General features: G+C 36.3%; 1 protein-coding gene across 2 annotated transcripts in view; it reads left to right on the forward strand.

Annotated features, from left to right (window-relative positions):
- Positions 1–531: 531 nt before the first annotated feature.
- Positions 532–20,428, forward strand: part of L3MBTL4 (L3MBTL histone methyl-lysine binding protein 4) — a 338,998-nt gene continuing 319,101 nt past the window's right edge. For both annotated transcript variants that reach the window (XM_054587391.1, XM_054587390.1), the window contains exons 1-2: positions 532–603; positions 13,376–13,427. In XM_054587391.1, coding sequence (XP_054443366.1) covers positions 532–603; positions 13,376–13,427 — 124 coding nt within the window. The remainder of the gene's footprint in view (positions 604–13,375; positions 13,428–20,428) is intronic.

Consider the following 20,428-nt stretch of genomic DNA (forward strand, 5'->3'; position numbering starts at 1 on the left):
TGTTTATTAATGTACTGCAAACTGGTCATGATAAATTGGATTGGTAAAAAAATTTTATTTTTTCTCTTCAGATTGCTGGGCTATGCCTTGTATGACTAAGACTTCTTACCAAGGTTACCTTTGCTTTGACACTTGAGGGCAACCAGACCATGTGAGTACAGTGTCTGTACAGACGTATTGCAGAGAATCCTAATTGGTTAGATCAACTAAGAAAAAAAGCAAAAATTCCACGATAGGTAAGACCAAAAGAAATAATACCTATTTTCTTTGTGATATAAATTCTAGATGGGGAAGAAAACTAATTTCTTTTCCCCATTAATTTAATATTACACTAGGGGCTACACAATCAACAGTGAAATTTTTATGTCAACTCATTTATTGGGGTATTTATGGCAATCAATTATAAGAAGTATAATTGAACGCATGGTTTTTTTTGGTTTGTTTATGTACTTTTAAAAGAACAAAAACCTCTGAACTTTTTATATGGCACTATTTTGCAGAAAAACACTGCTAAGGAGTGCTAAAGTGGCAATGAAACAGCCCAACAGGAAAAGGAAGCTTAATATGGATTCCAAAGAGCATCTGAATCAGGATGGATGCTTGGTAAGATGTCAGTTCCTGGACCCTTCCTCCTAGTTTGTGCTCAGTGTGGAAATTCACATGGTAATTGTATAGTTAGTGTAACCACAGTGGAGGTGTTTTGTCAATCACTCGAAATAGATTCGTTCTGGTTGAGTTTTATGTATAGTGGTACAGAATATAAGTATGATTATAGTCTGGTGTATTTTCAGAGTGAAAGGAGACCTTTTGTTTTAGAAAGCTGGAAGTCATTGATTATAATCAAGTAAGGGAAAGAGATTGTGAACTACAGAAGGTTGTGTTTATCAGGGTTCTCCAGAGAAACAGAACTAGTAGGAGTAGTTGGCAGTCCTGTCACATTTGCTATTTACAGTTTCTGTCCCTACTTGATAATGATGAGAGAGAGAGAGAGAGAGAGAGAGAGAGAGAGAGAGAGAGAGAGAGAGAATGGAGAGAGAGATTGATATCTGTGTGTGTGTGTGTGTGTGTGTGTGTGTGTGTGTGTATGGAGAGAGAGATTGATATTTATTTCCAAGAATTGACTCATGAAATTGTGCAGGCTGGCCAGTCTGACATCTACCGGGCAGGTAGGCAGGGTAGAAACCCAGAAAAGAGTTGATGTTGCAGTCTTGATTCCAGAGGCAGTCTGGAGGCAGCATTCCCTCTTCCTCAGGTGAAATCAGTCCTTTTTTCTCTTATGGCCTTTAATTCATTGGATGACGCCTATCCACATTGTGGAGGGTAACCTGCTTTATTCAGTCTAGAGTTTAAATGATAATCGTATCAAAAAACACCTCACAGGGGCATCTCTACAGCTAGAGGGTATAGTGTGCATCACGTCTTTAGTTGGCTCTGCTGTTTCCTTATGACAGCTTTTTGTGTTCCTATATATTTCAAGGTGGGCAGAAGTGAGCAAGAGAACTCTGTGGTGACTATGTTGGGATTAGTGGACCATTAGAGCCTTCTCATTGTGTCATGGGCTGTCATTTATTTGGGTGTGGGTGTGGGGGACTTCATGTGGATTTTGATTATGCATTCTTACATTACAGTTGGTGAAGTGACACAGTGTTATAAATTCTTTGGTTCATTGCCAGGTTAGATGTGGTTTGTTGAACTCCACACATTAAATGAGACATGTCAAGTGATGATGTGATCTATGTTTGGTTTTAAGATGTTAATATAGGTCTGTGTCAAGCGATGGAGCTGTATTTTTGCCCCTAGGATCAGCCTCACTGGGAGGTAGGGTGGCTAATGTGGGGCTGAGGTTCATTTCCCCTTCAGGTCCACATTGATTTGATCTCATAGACTAGTTCCATGAGAGTTTAGTGCTCTAAATGTATCCTGGAGAGCTTACTTACTATCTGAGAAGTTGCTTGGACCACACTTGGGAAGGCCTGTGCCTGTCTCAGATTTGTGAGGATGTCACCCTTTTCAGTACTTTTGGTTTGCTGTGTCATACCCTCTGAAGAGACAAGAATATTTGATGTGTTCCAAGTTATTTTTAGATAGTGATTCTCCAGCTGTGTTCTTCAGACCAGCAGCATCAGCATCACCTGGGGGTATGTTAGAAATGCAAATCTTTGGGTCTCACTCCAGACTGAGTGAGTCAGATATTGTGGGGGTGGGGCTCAGCAAGTTACAGTTTACCAAGCCCTCCAGGTCATTCTGATACCTGCTCATATTTGAGCAACAGTGTCCTAGGGAAATAGCTAGACACATCTTACCTACTAATAGTGCTGTAGTTTTAAGTGATAATGGCTGCTGTATATTTATTAATTTTTTTAAATATTTGAGACTGCCTCTTCTTTCCAAAGTATTTTCTTCTTTTTGTTAGTATCATTTCTCTTTAAATTATTACCACCCCTTCTCAGCACTTCAGTTATTTTGCCTTACAACATGAATATTTAACCTTCTGTCTCTTTTGTATTGGCACAAATCCCAGTTGTCTCTTACAGCTCAACTTGGTTTCTGATTCAATGCTGATGCTTTTATAATTATTTCCATCCCACTTGGGATTTTCTCTTGTTGAACTCCAGAACTGTTCAACGCTTATACAGGTGCTGTTTCAGCGTGGTGCTTTGCATAGCTGGATTCCTAAAACTATCTATTGAATGATATTCTTGGTGTTAATGACATCTGCACGCAAATGGGCTTCTTTGATCATTAGTAAGAAAATGACATTTTAAAGACCATATTACTAATTTGAGTTTTGAGGTGTTTGGAACATATGATTTAGAGGATGTCCACATGAGATAATTGAAAAGATGTACATTTAGGATGAATTCTTCATTGCACTGTCAGTTTGAGGCGATTGCCAGTTGCGGTGTCCATTTTCATTAAGTAAATTTAATAGTTAATCCAATAAACAGGTTCACTTCTGTGGCTGCATGGGAGAGAAAGGGGTTCAGTCCTGTTTGAGGTCTATCACAATAATCATATTTGAATTTTGATTGAAATGTCAGTAACATCCTTTACTTTCTGTGTTACCCTTGTGATTTTATAAGTGACATTTTCAGTCAACCAAGCAAAATAGTATGGCAGATTAAATAAAACATCAAACTAATGAACAGTTGGATGCATTCTAAACATCTGCTTTTGAGACAGTAATTTAATATCTTGGATATTAAATGATTTTCACATGCTGATCTTAATGTGCATCAATGATGTCTTCCTAGACTAATATTTTCTATTTCTTCATAAAATTTCAAAAATCTTTATTATATCTTTCAAAGTATAGGCACATAGTTAAAAAATCAAATAGTGCAGACAGATGTTAAAATAAAAATGTAAATTATTTGTCTCTACTAACACGCATACTAAACTTCCAGTCTTTTCCTCAAGGTGTAACTACTGTCTATATTTTCTTGTATACTTACATGGGAATCAAAAACAAAAAAGAAAGCTAAAAAAACCTCCGAACCCTTTATGCACATATTCATATATGTATACGCGTATCCAGGTGAGTTCACACTCTATTTCTTGTTCTGCGTCTTGCTTTTATGCACTCAAGGATGTATATCTTGGAGTTTCAGTTCTTGTCATTATTTTCAGTGGTGCACATCTTTCATTCTATGAATGTATCATAATTTATTTAAAGAATGTCCTACCGTAAACGTTTACATGATTTTTATGGTTGTTGTTACACACAATGTTACAAACAGTGCTCTTTCATATATCTTGGCATATTTTTGTAGTTGGTTCATAGATAAAATCTTACCAGTAGAATTGTGCTAAAGAATATGTGCATTTAAAATTTTGATAAGCCTTTTATATCATCCTTTAAAGAAATCATCCCAATTTATACTTTCTGTGACAGCATCTGTGAAAGTGTCTCTTTACCTTAAAACTTATGACATCTTTGTTTTCTAAAATCTACTGAGTGGATGAACTTCCATTTACTGTGCAGGTCTTCATAGCACTGGCACAATCTTGAAGTCAGATGTTTCCCTGCTCTTGTTAGATTTCTTAACATATGCTTTTTCACAGCATCCAACACAAGCACAAGTGTCATTTTTGGTGCCATTTGCTCACCTTTTCCACCCACCACCTTTAGAATTGACTGGGATGTTATAAGGAGGAAACTAAGCTTTCTGGTTTTTTTGCCCCCCAAGGTGATTCCATGGATATTTGCTGTGTAGATGGGTGTTCTGAGCATAAAAAGAATATGTAGGCTATAAAATTTCAAATTTCTCAAAATGCAACTTTCCCAAATTAAAAAAAAATTATTTGACTCTACAAGTATAGAGTATTTGGTCTCTGTGTATATAAATATCTGATATTGAAAAAATTTTAGCAACCATTCTTCCTCTCCCTCTGAATTCCTTAAAATCTATGAATCTATATCTAATTAGTGAATTATGAATTTTGAGAAATGGAGGTACAAGACGTACATATTGTCTAAAGGGTCTTAGTATTGCTGAATGAAAGAGGAGTAACTTATCTAGAGTAAGTTATCTAAGTACTTGAAGCACATTAGTGCTCTAAGGCACATTCAACCTTCAGAAAAAGGTGGGATCATTGGGGGCTTGTGTCTGACCTGAAGGATAAAAGGTAAGTAAGATGCTTTTATTTATTTAATAAGTAAAATATTTATGCATAGTTAATTTGGTTGTTATAAATGTCTCTTAAATCTAATATGGCAAATTGTTATATGAGAGAATATGACTTATTTGCATTGTAACAGCCAGGTGCTCTCTCTCGGCAACTAAACTTGAGAGGTGAGAAAGTTGAAGGGTATAGCAGGGATCATCTGGGCCAAGGAGCAGCAAGAGCAGAGGTATGGGGTTGAAAGCAAAAACGACATATGTTATGTAGGATGAGATTGTAATGACTTGAGCAGATGTTGCTCTTGGCAGTTTTGTAAAATGAGTGTTGGGCTGGGGGGTCAGAATATTTGGATTTTAGTCTTTGGCTCTGGTGATAATCAGTTCTCTGACCAAGGACAAGTCCTTCACCAGACTGGGGCTCAGCTTCTTTGTTTGTAGAGCAAGAGTCTTAGGTTAGAATATCTTTAAGGGCCTCTCCATTTCAAAAAATGTGACCTACGGTACATAAGAGATAGTAAGATTACACTATAAGATAGTCTGGGTGGTCAGGCTTAGAGGGTCTTGAAGGCAGTGCAGAGGAAGTTATACTTGATATCTGGCACCTGTACTTGATATACTGACAAGATGGATGGTTACTTTTAACTTGAACATAGTGTAATGAAATCTATTTTGTAATATCCTTAAATAGATATTGAGAAAATGTTTAGGGTGGGATTGTTTTAGTTTTTTTCTTTTTTCTTTTTTAGTTTCTTATTTTCAGTAGTTCTAAATTGTTTTTATCATTTTGTTGCCCTACACATGACTGACAATAGTTTGCATCAGCCAATTAAATTCATTTATATATGGAAGAATAATAGAAAGATGTTTAGAAAGCTATTTTAGATATTTTTCCCTTTGTGTGTGTGTGTGTGTGTGTGTGTGTGTGTAAGTCTTAGGAACTACCATTTTAAAATATACCTGGGATTTTTATTTTACTTTATTTTATTCAGGTATGGTGAGGCTAAGAGATCAAGCGATGACTGCCATTGAAAAAAAGAGTTTGTAGCTCACATTTCCCAAGAGGAGAGGGCACATCACACCATGGAGGACCATTTGGGGAAGGATCAAAGTTGGTCAGGAGGCAGGAGTGAGGGAAAAATGTAGGTAAAAAACCTTTATGGTATTTTTTAAAGGGAGGAAAGAATGGACAAGGCAGGGTAAGCAAGCCAAACAGGTGTAGGATGGTCTGGGTCAGATAGATTCCTTGGTCTTTAGCTATAGGGGCCGTCTCTGCTTGTCTAATATCTGGCTTTGGGGTGATTTAGGGCAGGAGGATGGTGTCCCAGACTGTCAGAGCCTGACAAAAAGGCCAGTGGGATATGGACTCAGGATTGGTTGACTGGCATATCAAAGACATAAAATGCAGGCAAGTTGTTTGCTATCTCTAGGAATTAGCTCTCTCTGAGAGAAACAATCTCTCCTCTGTCCTAAAGCCCCCCAAATGTTAGAGCATAATAAAATATAGAAAATTATAAAAAACATGGTTAATACAAATACTGTAGAGATATTTCATTTAGAGATTAGCTGTGTTATTGAGTGTTTGAACAAAATGAGAGCATTTCCTTCTCTCTGTCTGCATTTGAATTCTAGTAGGGCAATGGAAAGTAATCCTTTCCTGATTTTCATCTGAAAGGTTAGTTTCATTTATCTTCAGTATATACCCCACATTGGATCACACCAGAAGAGAATTTGAAAAGCGGACTTAAAACAGCAGGTGAAATTTACATAGTAATTTATTACTGGAGTTATTAAATAGAATTGCAGCATTTTCTATAGTTCATGAAACCAGTAGATATCACCCCTCTGTTCTTGTGTGAGAGGAGCAGCAGGGTGCCCCAAAGTGTTTCATCGCCCCAGAGATTCTGTCTGACGGTGCAGGAAAGGAAGGGAACACTATCTGACAGTTCCAAGGCAATGACTTCAGACTGCCAAACACAAATCAGTGGTGAAAATCCCGTGTTTTGCTTCCTTGATTGGAATTCATAGTCAGTAAAATGTAGACACTGATTAATTAGAAAACGTCACTGTAACTTGTAGTAAAAGTATATGATGCCTCCAGGGCCATTCTAGTGATTTTTCCTATCTCATAATCCTCTCTTTCAAAATGATGGATATAAAATTGACAAATGGAAACGTACCATTGCAGAGACTTATTTTATGTTCCTCAAATCATTATCTCTTATTTTTTTTAGGACACTGTTTCCACTCCCCCCCTAAAACTTTATTTTCAGTTTTCAGAACTAAAGTTCAAAACCTGAGAAATCATAGTAATGGTTTTATTTTTCTCAATTCACATAGATTTCCTTATGTGTTCTGTCTGGGAGAATTAGGTAAACTTCTCATTTTTTCTTTTGCATTTTAAAAAAGTTATCTATTTGTTAATAGCAATGTTGATTTATTACATTTATGAAGTGATTGATTAATTCCGACAGAAGGAAAGAGTGTTAAAGGCTAGTAGGAGCTTTGGAGAACATTTACTACAATCCCTTTATTTTACAGACAAGAGAAATCAGGTCCAGAGAACATGTGTCATTTATTCAACAGATCCAGAGAATACATAGCACATTATGGGTGGGGTTGGGATTTGGCCTTAGGTTACCCTACTCCAAATTCAGCATTTTTTTCTGCAATACTGTATGATATAAAATTCTTTCTTATTTGCAAAATTGTTCAAAAATTAAGTCAGATAATAAGGGAAATGTAAATTTATTTTGAAATATAAAATTATGATCTTTGGTGTTTATATCTATAACCTTGATACATCTAAAAAAATATGTGCATAAAGAGGTTGGGTAATTTAACTCTGAAGTGAGAGGTAATTTATTTTTGTGAGGAGTATATTTCTTCTATCTAGGCAGAATTTCAATAGCAAATAAAGAAGTGTGAACCAAACACCCTAGTCCACTAACTGAGTGACAGACAGCATATTATATATTTCCTTTTATATTTGAATGATACAGTGATTATACAAATGCTTCAGTAGCTGTTGTGCTCACATAATCAACTCTTGAATACTATTTCTTGTAACCATTTCAGTTTTTCTGCAGTAGAACCTTTATAAGAAAAGACTTGCGTTGTTTTGAATTATGTAAATTTCCTGTGTATTGAATGGGGTAAAGAGCTATCATAGAAAATTAGATCTGATTCAGTTCGTCATGTTGCCTGCCGCAGAAGAGAAGGGGATAGGATCGGGTTATTGCTTTCCCATACCCTCTCCCCTGCCTGGTAATGGCAGCCGAGCAGCTCACTGTGTGGCTCACAGACCTTGAGCAGAATCATCACCCGGGGGCTTGTTGGAAACTCTTAATCTCAGGCCCCTCTCCAGATCTATGGAATCAAGTTCTGCCTTTTAACAAGATTCCCAGGTAGTTCATATGTATGCTGAAGTTTGAGAAGCACTGGGTTATAGTTTTTTTACCAGAACATGACCTTATTAATTGCACAAAGATATCTATGATAACTTTGAATGTGAAATCTGCCAGGCAGGACATACTAGTCTTGAACCTTGCATTCGTGCCTTCATTCAGCAGATATTTGTTGAGCTAGGCAGGCTTTAGGCTGTAGTTTTGCAGATAAAAGATTAAGACATTGCCTTCAGTAAGCTCATCAGAGCAGGCCAGACCAGTAAAACATAATGGTGGTGCAATGTGATAGACCCAATAATAGAGGTTTGTATAGGATATTTCCAGGCTTCAGAAGGTTACTCAATTTAGCGTGGGGGGAGAGAAGGAAGTAGGATTAAAGTAAGCTTTCTGAGCTGACTCCTAAAGGATAAATAAGTGTGTATTAGTTTTGTATTGATGCATAACAAATTACTACAAACTTACTGACCTCGAACACTCATTTATTTTTATCTCATATTTTTTGTAGGTTAGATGTCCACACATGGCTTATATGGATTTTCTGTTCAGGGCCTCAAAGGGTAAAATCAAAGTATTAGCTTGACTGAGTTACTCTTGGAGCTCAGTGCCCTCTTCCAAGATCATGTCGTTGTTGGCAGATTTCTGTTCCTTGCAGTTTTAGGATTGAGATTTCTGCTTTCTCTCTAGCTGTCGAGGTGGGGCCACTCTTGGCTCCAAGAGGCTCTGTATTTCCTCTCCATGTGGCCCTCTCACAACATGGGAGTCCACTTGTTCAAGGCCAGCAGGAGACCCTCTTGTTCCAGTCAGTTGAGGTGGAGTCATATACGGTAATGCAACCAAGGGAGTGACTGTGCCATTCCCATTGCCGTACTCTAAGGCCTAGAGGCAAGTAACAGGGTTCACCCCCACTCAGGGGAGGAGGTTCTACAAGGGCATGGTTCCTTGGGGGTCATCTGAGAATCCTGTCCACCAAAAGGGGATTAAGCTGGTGGAGGAGAAAGTGTGGGTGAAAGAGGCTGCAGAGTGAGTTCAGGGCACTTTGAAAAAAGGGGCTAAGAAGAGGCTTCAAGTATAAAATGATGAATTCATTTTGGAATTTTTTAGTTTCAGGAGCTTGTAGGGCATCCAGATGAAACTTTGCCCTGGGACTTTGGGTCTGCGCATTTGAAACTTGATGGAGTTATAGATCCACTGGTTGTCATGTTGGTGAAACTGACAGTGGACTGGGCGGTGTAGAGGCAGTGACCGACACAGGCGGTGGGTGGGATGGAGCCTCAGAAGAGCAGCAGTGATGGTTGTGCCCAGGGAGAGGCACTGAGGCAGGAAGGCAAAAGTGAGCCGGGAACAGTGCAGGGAGAACAGGAAGTGCGCTGTTACCACAGTCGGGGGTGAGAATGTGCTAAAAAGCAGGGAGCAGCAGAGTAAACCCAGTCTTTCTGTGGTCCTCAATCACCTATTCAGCATATGGTAAACTCCTGTCAAATGATGGCTAGTCAGTGCACAAATATCAGAAACTGTATTTGATGTTTACCCTTAAAACCCAGCAGAGTTTACATTTAATATTTTTTTTAAATAGGTAATTAGTTCAGTTCAGGTTTTACGATCTTGACTTTTTTCTCTCAGAATTCTTTCTTCATGAGACATTTTGTTCATTTGAGATATATTTCTTCAGGCAGTAAGCACAAATAGGCAGGCTAACTTAATATTTAAGGCAGGATATCTTCTCAGCAATTTGAAATTTGGCAAAATAACTAATACCTGCCATTGAGGGTTTACCGTGTGACATGTGCTGTAATAAGGTTTTGCATGTGGATCTCTGATTCTTAAAATGATCCAGTAAAGAAGTTATGATTATCTCCCAGACAAAGGTTAGGAAACTGAGGCTCACAGAGAAGTAAAGACACTGGTACTGGATAGAAGAACTAAACAAATAAAGAGACAAGCCAGAAGAATGAGGAAATGCTTATGGAGTTTAAAGTACAATACACATATCCTAAGCTGATGGAGAGAAGAAGGACTATTCAATAAGTGGCCTTGAGACAACTGAATGGTCACCTTGGCAGAAATGTTGTGACTTTATCTCACAGCATGTCCTAGTACAAATTCAGATTTTCGAATATTTAAATGTAAGAAATAAGTTATAAGTGTAATAGGCATAAACAAAGGAGAAGTTTTATAATCTAGGAATTAGGAAGGATTTTCTGTTACTTAAATCTAGAAGCCATAAAGGAAGAGTGTTATAGTCTCATTTCTTAAAAGAAACAAACAACAAAAATCTCTGCATATAAAAAAATACCATAAGAAAAATGAAAGAGGGAAATGATATACTGGAAAAAATAAGTAATGCATCTCATATTGTAGAGAAAGGAATAATCTCTCTGATTTATTAAGAACAAAAGATGAATAATCATTTCAACGAAAAATGGACGAAATATGTAAAGAGCTATTTCACAGAAAAGGAAATACAAATGGCTTTTAAATATACAAAGTAATTTTCAACTTCCTCATTGTGAAACAAGTATAAAAACTATAGTGAGATACCGTTTTTCACTTGCCATCTTGGCAAAAATCCAAAGATTTGATAACACACCCTTTCGACCAGGCAAGGGGAAAACAGACCGCGGTTTGAGGCGACTGTTTAGTAGAGCAGCTCCTGTGGAGCCCAACTTGGTGGTACTTCTCAGCAGGAAAAAGCGGGTCTCTACTTCTGAGAAGCCATTCCATAGATATCCTTGCATGTATGCCAACAACATATGTGCTGACTTTTCACTGCAGCTTTATATGATTGGAAAAAAGATAGAAACCAACCTAAACATTCATAAATATGGAGCCAGCTAAATATATCATGAAATATCCAATCAGGATAATGCTGCACAAGTATGAAAAAAAAACAAACCCCAACAAGAATGCTCTTTATAATATAATGATCTCTGAGGTATTTTGTTAAGTGAAAAGAGAAGTAGAAAACAGTATCATGATGTGATGCCTTTTGTGTACCAGAGCAAAATATACGTGTGTGTGTGTGTGTGTGTGTGTGTGTGTGTGTGTGTGTGTTTCTTTGTATATTTATACAGGAAATTTTGCAAGGATATATTAGAATCTAATAATGGTGATTAGTTGGTAGAGGTATTTTGAGTTGGCCAGATGAGGGAGGACAGGTAGGAAAGTTTTCAGTATTATTTATTTCTATATACAGGTGTACATTTTTACTGCGAACTGTATGAACTCAAAAACTAAAATAAATTATATGTACAGAAAGACAGCAAGCTAAGGCATCTCAAGGAGTCTGTCACACTCAGATGTGGCTATATAGGCAAATGACAGCCTGATGCAGTCATTTTCCAACTTGTTGGTTGCTGTACCCATCAATAAAGAAACTATTATTTTATTTTGACATATGTGGCTTATTTGTCTATTTAAAAATCATATGACTTACTTTGCACCTTAAAGTGGTGGACTAAAAAAGAAACTAAAAAGTATAATATAAAAATGAAATTAATAGTATTTATTTTATTAAAGATGAGTTTGCTCTCACCAAAACAATAATAATATGCATGATTCCTTTTTGAAATCCTGATTCTTTTTTGAAAGCCTGGTTCAAGCTTTTTGTTCCCATTGTCTGAAGTCTGTTTTTTTAATGTCATAACCAAGATGATGGACCATCCTGGCTTTTCTAGAATTGAGGGGTCCTCCAGGTGTGGGGCTGCAGTACTGTGACCGCATCGGTCCTGAGCAAACTGGGACAAGTCATTCACCCCAGTCATAGCTTAAAAGACCTGTTGCAAAGATATAGAGGGATAAATTGAGGAGATGGTTGTTGGCCACCATTATTAAATTATGATACTCATTTTTCAGTGTTGTCCATCAATAATACAAAGGTTTTTGTATACTTCAGCTGCTGAATTTTCCCCTTCTGTGATGACGATCAATTTTCCTGGGAACTAATCAAAAGTATTGCACATTTATATTTCCAAAAGTGAGTTCAAAGCCCAGTAAACCCTTCATTTGGAAGATTTCTAAAATGGGAAACTGTTCCCCAATTTTTAAGTGTACAATTATTTTGAGTTTTTGTAAGGGGTCATACATTGTTTGTGGCCACAAAATTATGTAAATAAAACACCTGTCTGGATATACATTAACAAATGCTCTTTGCTACTGTGAGTATCTTCCAGAATAGAAGTGATTCCCCTAGTCATTGCTAAATGGTCAACTTTCCTTCAAGACTGATGAGTTGCTTGCTCCATGGAGAGAAGCTCTGCTGTCTTCTTGTTGGTTGCTTGTGTTGTCTTTCATGTTTGGTCTGTATGCTTTCTTCCCAGGAATCTTTGAAGTCATTCGGCCATTCTGTGAAGGTCAGTTTGGCTGAAATTACATAATGTTATCTTAACTGAGCCTTATAAACTGTAGTAGGGCCTGGTATGCTGAAAGCAAAGGTAGGAAGGAAGACTTAGCTCCTTTGTGGGATGTGCCTCTTCTGTTAGCCTGTCTCTTGCGTGACTGTCAGACCCAGGGATCCTGTTAGGAAAGTGCTCTTGTCAATATTAACTGTCAGTGAATCTTACCTTCTCTTGTATTTTAGCCAACAAAGGATTAAGACAGCAACGGATAACAGAGTTGTCCACCCCAAAACATACCTAGTTATTTTCAAGAAACAAAAGAGTCAGGAAAAGCCTTTGACTTTCCCCTTAACTGCCCCCCAAAATTTAGACAGAGGGCCTACCTCGGAAAGGAAGCTATTATCACATGCAACTATGATTTAATATGAATTGGTGTGATAGATAGGGAGGAACCTAGGAATGCCCCTTTGAACAAAGTCTTCTCTATGGTCATTGTTAGAGATGGCCCAGGAAACATTTATTTACTGAACATTTATGGTTCTGTCTCCATTTGAATTGCCTTCCTGCCTTTCAGGTTCCAAACCACAATCCCTCTACCCTTTTCTCCTTATCCAAAGATGGTATATAAACCTTAATTGCCCTTTCTGTCCTTGGGTCTCATATTTTACAGCATCCCTATATGTACATACGTAATAAATTTGGTCATTTCTTCCTATTAGTCTGTCTCATATCAATTTGATTATTAGTCGAGCCAGAAGAACTTAGAGGGAGAGAAGGAAAACATATTTTTCTCCTATAACAGTAATAAAGGATTCCTCCCGTGTCTGGATGGATTGTGGTGTGCCCCTCCTGGGGTTTGGACACCCACCTGGCAGGCACTGGTTGCTGACATATTGTCCCCTTCATTACAGTGCTTTTCATGGCTTGGCTTCCTGCAGACAGGAAAGTTCGTTTTCAGTGTTCCAAACAATTATCCAAAAATGCGGTCTAAACCCCATTTTCTGTGTTCTAGGAGCAAGCTGAAGAAGAAGAGCCCAGGGATGGGGCAGCTCCTTTGAGTCACGGTAATTACCACCTCCCTCTACAGTTTAGTTCATAATGAACAACTTTTAAATGAAGCTTTTATTAGATAGCTGTAGTTGTTTTAGTTTTATTCATTTAAGTCTATAATAATAGTACTTATCAACAGTGTGCTACATACTCTTCTGTAGACTTTATCAGAGTCATCTAAGATTTTCAAATTTAGGGTGGGGTAAAAGTAGTTGTGATATGCCAAACAGAGTTTATTCATTTGTTATTATTTATTTACTATTGTATTATTTTCCATATGAACAACTATAAACCTAATTTTGCCCCATCCTATATATACATGAAGAAAAAGTTTGAAGCTCATAAAAGCTTTAAGTAAAACAACTTTTGATTTGTAAACTTTCCCTGTGAGCAAGAAAATAGGAAATCCTACTAATTTTATTTATAATTCTTCACTTAAGGTTTTCCCATATTGGTTTACTGTTCTAATGATAGCATTTGTACCTTTTTATTGAAGGTATGTTTTAGAGGAGATTTTACATTTGCTCTAAGATGAATATCCCTTATTGTGGTTATTAATACAGCTTTTGAATAGTCAACTAATTCTCTGGTGCTTTAAATTTAAATAAAAAGTGCAGATGCTATTTCTCCGAAATATATATTCCATATATTTTGTGATTATTGCTGTACAAGCAGACAACTGTTATTAAACTTTTTGTAAAATGTAGTTGAATATCCAACATTCATGCAATTCTCCATAGGAAGAAAGCACATAAATTTGATCATTTTTCTTTAATGATCTTTTAAAGTACCTTAAGTATTGTTGAGTAAGGTTTTCTTTTTTTAATACTGGACAAAACTAAAAATACCTTGAATAAAATGAGAAAAAAGAATTTATGTTTTTAAAGATCATTTTTTATTGCTTAGCCTTGGGATACAATATTGAAAATTTGTGGCTGTCTACCTAAGTGATTTTTAAAATAAAAATCTACTATAAGAAAACTATGCTGCTTTAAATTTCTTTTTTTTTCCTCTTGCTGTAACAGCAGTCTGATCACATTCTTTGCTAAAAAAGCAAAATAGAATATGGTAATTTGATAATTATGTAACTTGATGTTCCGCTCCATTGAAATATACTTCAGTTATGCAACCCTGGAATTCCAGAAATAAATTTGGACCGTACCTGACCCTAACAGCAGGTGTTTTTAAAACATTTATTTTCTTCTTAGGGAGAAGTTGTGATTTATTATGTTGTTGTTTCTTCCTTGCAGGTATATATTCACAGTAATGTAAATTGTCTTCAACCAAGAATCATGGTTGAAGCATTGATTCTGCAAAAGGAAAGGCAGAGTTAGGCCAGCCATTTAAAACTGCTTAGCCCTGGCTGAGGGGCTCAGTTTGTTGGAGCAGTTTGTCGGAGCAGTTTGTTGGAGTGCCGTCGCATACACCAAAAGGTTGCAAGTTTGATTCTCGGTTGGGGTGGGTACAGGAGGCAACTGATCGATGTTTTTCTTTCACATCGATGTGTGTGTCTCTCTCCTTTCCTTCCTCTCTAAAATCAACAAACACATCCTTGGTTAAGGATTAAAAAAAAATGTTCAGTCTCCAAAACTAAGATTATTTAGTAATTAAAGTTTTTGTAGTTTCATTATAGCCAACTACATCTTTATCTTAGTTTTAATGAGGAGCAATTTTTTTGCTGTTGTGTGTTCTTCCTTTGTTACATTGTTTTATAGTTTGTGGTTCATTCTCAAAGGTTTCACCCTGTGGTTTATTATTCTCCAAATCTGATGTTGTTGTTGCTGTTTTCCCAGCTGTAGAACATAGATAGCTCATTGTTTAGAAGGATGAGATTTGGTTTGTATATAGAGATGTTACAAACTGTTAGTTGAAATGCAAATAGAATTATTGAAGGGTCTTTTGAGGTGACTTATATTTTAACCACTTTTAGTGGCATGGAGAACTATTCCCTTAAATTGCCTATTATCCTGGTATTAAAATTGATATTTTTCTTTCTCTAGTTCCTGGAAATAGTTTAATCTTTTCTGTAGGCTACTTGCAAGGCAAGAGATTTAGTTATTTATCTTATGTCTTCAAAATAATAACAAAAGAAAAATAAAAACTATGTACACATATATTTATGTGTGAACAGAAAATTATACTGAAAAACACTCAAGTCTTGGTAGTGGTTTTATAACAAGTAAGCTATTTCTTTGGAAATCTTTACAAAATAATTTATTGAGTGATCAATCTCTTTGTCTCTAACATTAACCCCTATGTTAAAGATGATGAAGCCTTGAGAGTCCATTTGATTTATTTAAGGTAAAGTTTACTAGGTTGTGGTGGATCCAGGATTTGAACCCCTATTTAACAAGTTCTAAAAGTCTATGCGCTTTCTATTTTCTTTTATACTTTCTACTTTAACATTCTCCCTTATTTGTAGCTATTAAGGCAAAGGGGAAAAAACAAACAAACTGGAACCTTGCTTACAAATACTATGGGGAAAGTAACAACTACTAATTAAAATATTAATGCTGTCTAATATAGCCTTTGTTTCTTTAGGGTCTGCCTGAACTAGATTTTTTTTTTTTTTTTTTGGTATAGCCATGCCCTGAGATTAATCCTTTTTGTTTCTTTTGGAATCTCTTTGAGCTAAGCTGGTAATTAAAAATAATTAACAACTGTCATAGATACTCCTAAGAGAAGGCTTGTCTCAGTATTATTTGTTAATAATTATGTTTGTTTAAATTTGTAGAACTGGTATTGTCAATCACTAGGTAATCCCAGACCTCTGCTTCGAAGTCTCCAAAATAAAAACAACTTATTTCTTCAACTGGACCAGTGATCTGGCTTTTCTCCATCTAAATATGAAGTATTCTTTTTCACTAAAGCTAATATTTGTTTGATTGAGTGTTAGGGCAGTGAGATTTTTTAAACATAAAAACAGTGGAAGAAATTATAAAGGAAAATGAGATGTATACACATCCAAACTAACAGAGTTAGTTGTACAGAGTTTGTTGTAAATAAACTCTATATAACAGAAAACATTATGATAATTATAATAAAATTAAAATGGAAATGGCAAACAATCTAGCATGTATTTGCCACAACTACAAATGACAGAAGGCCCATAATATATAAAGGAATAAGAAAAAATAATCAAATACCCTAGGATCTCAGTGCAAAAACAGGCAAAGGGTGTGAGCAGGTAATTCATGGGAGAGGAAATAAAAGTGACTAAAAATAAATGTATTAAGTATATTTAGTCTAATTAGGAAACAAAGTCATACGAATTTAAAAGTAATGATGAACATTTTTTAACCTACCAAATAACAACAATTTAAAAAATGTCACTATCCCTGGTGGGTAGGATGGGGAGGACTGGCTGTCAGTAGGACAGGGAGTGCAGGTGAGTCTGTTGTTTTGGAGGACATATTGATAGCATTTGTCAGAAGTGTGAAATTAGCATTTGCTTCAACTCAGGAATTCCACTTTTTGGAATTTCTTTTAATGAAATAAGCATGAGCATTCAGTTTATGCATATGGCACTCATGGTACTATTTATAAATGGAGACAAGTTGAAAGTAATCTAAATGTCCAACAAATTTGGAATAACTGAAACATTGCTGTAAAATAGTGTGTAGATGACTATGTAGTCACTTAAGTGCTTTTGAAGAACTTTAAGAAAGGGAAGCTTATGCTCAATATCAAGGGGAAAAGAGAACCCAGGGGATTAGTCTCTTAATGTTGGTTGAAAAAAAATCACCTATTAATAGAAAGAAAGATGTTATTGTTATCTCTAAGTTGTGAGATAAAAAGTCTGTATTTATATTTTCCAAGTATTTTTTACAAGTAGTATGTAATTGTATTATAGTCAGACAAGTTTTTAAAAATAAATTTAGAAAATTCTGAATATTGTGGAATGGAGGGTATTGTTGGGATGTTTGTTTCTAGTATTTTTTTGTAAGTAAACTTTTATTTTGGAATAATTTTAGATTTAGAGAAAAGTTGCAAACATAGTACAGTGGTAGTTCTATTTACCCTTCACCCAGTTTTTCCTAAGGTTAATATCTTTTATAACAATAGGACTTTTGTCAGAACTAAGAAATTAACTTTGGTACATCAATATTCACTAAACTGCAGTCTTTATTCGAATTTCACTAGTTTTTCTGCCATTGCCCTTTTTCTGTACCAAGACTCAGCCCAGAATATTACTTTGCATTATCATTGCATATATTTCTTTACCCATGTAGTCTCTTATCTTGTTCTCTTCTGGTCAGAAGTCACCAGTAGCTTCCATATTTCCTGAGAGCTACAGGATTTCCTCACTTGCCATCTCCTCATCCTGTCCTCACCAGCTGGGGTCTGTAGTCAGCCATTCCCCTGAAACTATTCTTGCTTAGCTCACCAGTGCTTCACTGATAGTTACTAACATTCTGTTGATTGAAGAGAGTAAGTGTACTCCCAAATCAATGGAAGCATTCATGCTCTTATTTTTCTTACTCTTTAATTTCACTTAGTCATTAAAACTGAACACTTCTTTGTTCCCTATTGTTCAGTCCCTCACTCTGTAAGTCAATCAATTTAGAACCCTGGAGACATCCTAGATTTCTCTCTAATTTACCCCCAAACCTAGCCAAACAATTATCAACTGTACACATCCTTCTTGATATCTCTCAAATAATGTCTCCCAACTTAGAGCTGTCACTGGTCACTTTTTAATTGTTCAGTCTTTTTATACTCGCTCTTCCCCAGCTAAAATTCATCTGAATTTCTTTTAGTTGAGTGCCTCCTATCTTTTCTCTAGAATATCATTAGAGGCCTCTCACCGACTGGCCCTTGCCTGTACCCTGCCACCTGCCTCCCCTTTTCCCTCATTTTGCTCTAGGCAAACAGAACCATATAGACCTTTTGGTTTGAAAGATTGTTTCTTCTGCCTGGAGGGTTCTTCTTCTGACCTTATCCAAGTTGTTGGCTCCTTGAGAACCTTATTATCTTCTGTACTTTTCCTTATTTTGTAGTATTTTTCTTCCTATTCCATTTTTTTCTTCTCAGCATATCATCGGACACTTGGTATTTAAAAATTCAGTTAGGTTCTATTGTATAGTATACTGGAGTAGTAATTTACTAAACCTCTGAAGCATTAATTAGATAAATGGTCTAAAGAAGAATTAACAGCTTTAAAAGTGCTTAACTTACTTTCAGGGAGTAGTTTCTGTGCTGGGGAATATTGCTTATCAAGTGATTCTAAAAGACACAGATGGCCTCTTGAGAATTATCCCTGTAGTCTTCTTTTTCTTTTTCTTTTTTTATTTTTTAGAGTAAATAGCTTATTTCCTGGTTATAATGACAGAAGTACTTTCTTGCAAAATAAATTGTATGTCAGCAGAACTAACGCCTGCATTTCTTAAACTTTGTGAGAGACTTGTTCATTTCTACCAAGGTGTAATTCATGACCTAAGAATGGATATCAACATCAGAAAAGGGAAAACCAAATTTATTTTAGTCAGTTCTTATTATTATAGATGGGGTTTACTATCATTAACTCACAGTTAACTATTTAGTCATTTGGATCCTTTGAACCTAAAGAATTACATTTTCATTGAGCCATGAAACTTTCACTGAGGATAAACAGGTGCTTTCTTTCTAAGAAATGGACAATTTGTGGGGCAGTTTCAATAACTGAAGCATCTACATGCACTTTAATAAAAATACCACTGTAACAAATACTTTACAGTATATACTTTCAAATAATTTCTTTGCTATTGATACTGATTTATAAAGGTAATTTTTGAATTTAATCAATTTAGTTTCCAAACCTCGCCTATGGTATTCTGTCACTACTGGGTGAATTTGTACTGGAGTGAATAGAATATACAGGGTCCAACAGAAGTAATGCCTGCTTGAGTGTGGTTGTTAGGGTAAGAATATGGATGTAATAATTTATAGATTTAATGTGAACATTTCATCTAAAATCTCATATGGTATGCTTGAGTGTGATATTGTTATGTTACAGAATTATACACTTATGATTTTGTAATAAAAGATTTTGTAATAAAAAAGGAGTGTTATTTGTGCTGGACCCTGTATACTCTCATAAAGAAAAGGAACACATTTGTTTTCTCCCTGGAGCCAGTCAGTAGATGATTATCAGTGAATAAAACTGTGTAAAGCACAAAGATTGCACATGTTGGGGGAAATCCCCAGCAGTCTAAATTCAGGATCAATTCTGAAGAACTGACATGTAGCCTTATTCAAATTCATAAGAGCTTTAATAGGAGAAACTTACATACGTGGGCAAGGCAGCTGCTCCCTGTGGTGGCTGGCTGGGAATAAATCCTCCTGCTCCCTGGACAGGGTCTGTTTTTTATAGGAAGGTAATAGTAAAATCATGTGGTATATAGTCACTGTGGACCATCAGAAAGACCAATGCATCCCTAAGGTAACAGATAACAACTGTCAGTTACCACACTCTATACACTCATATACACTCATTAACCTCCTTCCTGGGGGCATAACATTTATCTTCAGGTGGCATTACAGTTTTCTAGGTAGTTGGCCAAGCCTGAGGCTGCAGAGAGTCAATAGTCCAACATTTCCCAGAAGCCTTTGCTTCTGGAGCCATAAGGCATCTCAGTGAGTTCCCCTATGGGCATGAACCTGTATTCATATATCCTATTTTATAAAGACCACTTTTATGGCCATGTTGAATTCTTTATTATGAAAATGGACACCTTATTAAAATTTTGCCTCATTAAAGAACTGGCTGAGAAGTCTTCAGATTGTTTATGCTCTCAAACCGTCCTGCAGTGGGGCCCGTCTGAAGGCAGCACTAAATCCTACTGCATCTGTCATTAGAGGTCCCTGGTGGATAATAAGAGGACTGAACTCTGAAAAGGGAACTGAGTACCCTGATTTTTAGATTGATTTTGCAGAAGAAACTGTCACTAAGCAGCACGTAAGTTCAGTGGAGACTTCTGTGAAGACTTCACACTGTGAGAGCCACCAGATTTCCAAGGAAGGACTGGCTGCCCCG

Source organism: Pteronotus mesoamericanus, unplaced genomic scaffold, assembly GCF_021234165.1.
Source record: "Pteronotus mesoamericanus isolate MK-2021 breed Mesoamerican mustached bat unplaced genomic scaffold, CSHL_Meso_final scaffold_118, whole genome shotgun sequence".
Classification (NCBI taxonomy): domain Eukaryota; kingdom Metazoa; phylum Chordata; class Mammalia; order Chiroptera; family Mormoopidae; genus Pteronotus; species Pteronotus mesoamericanus.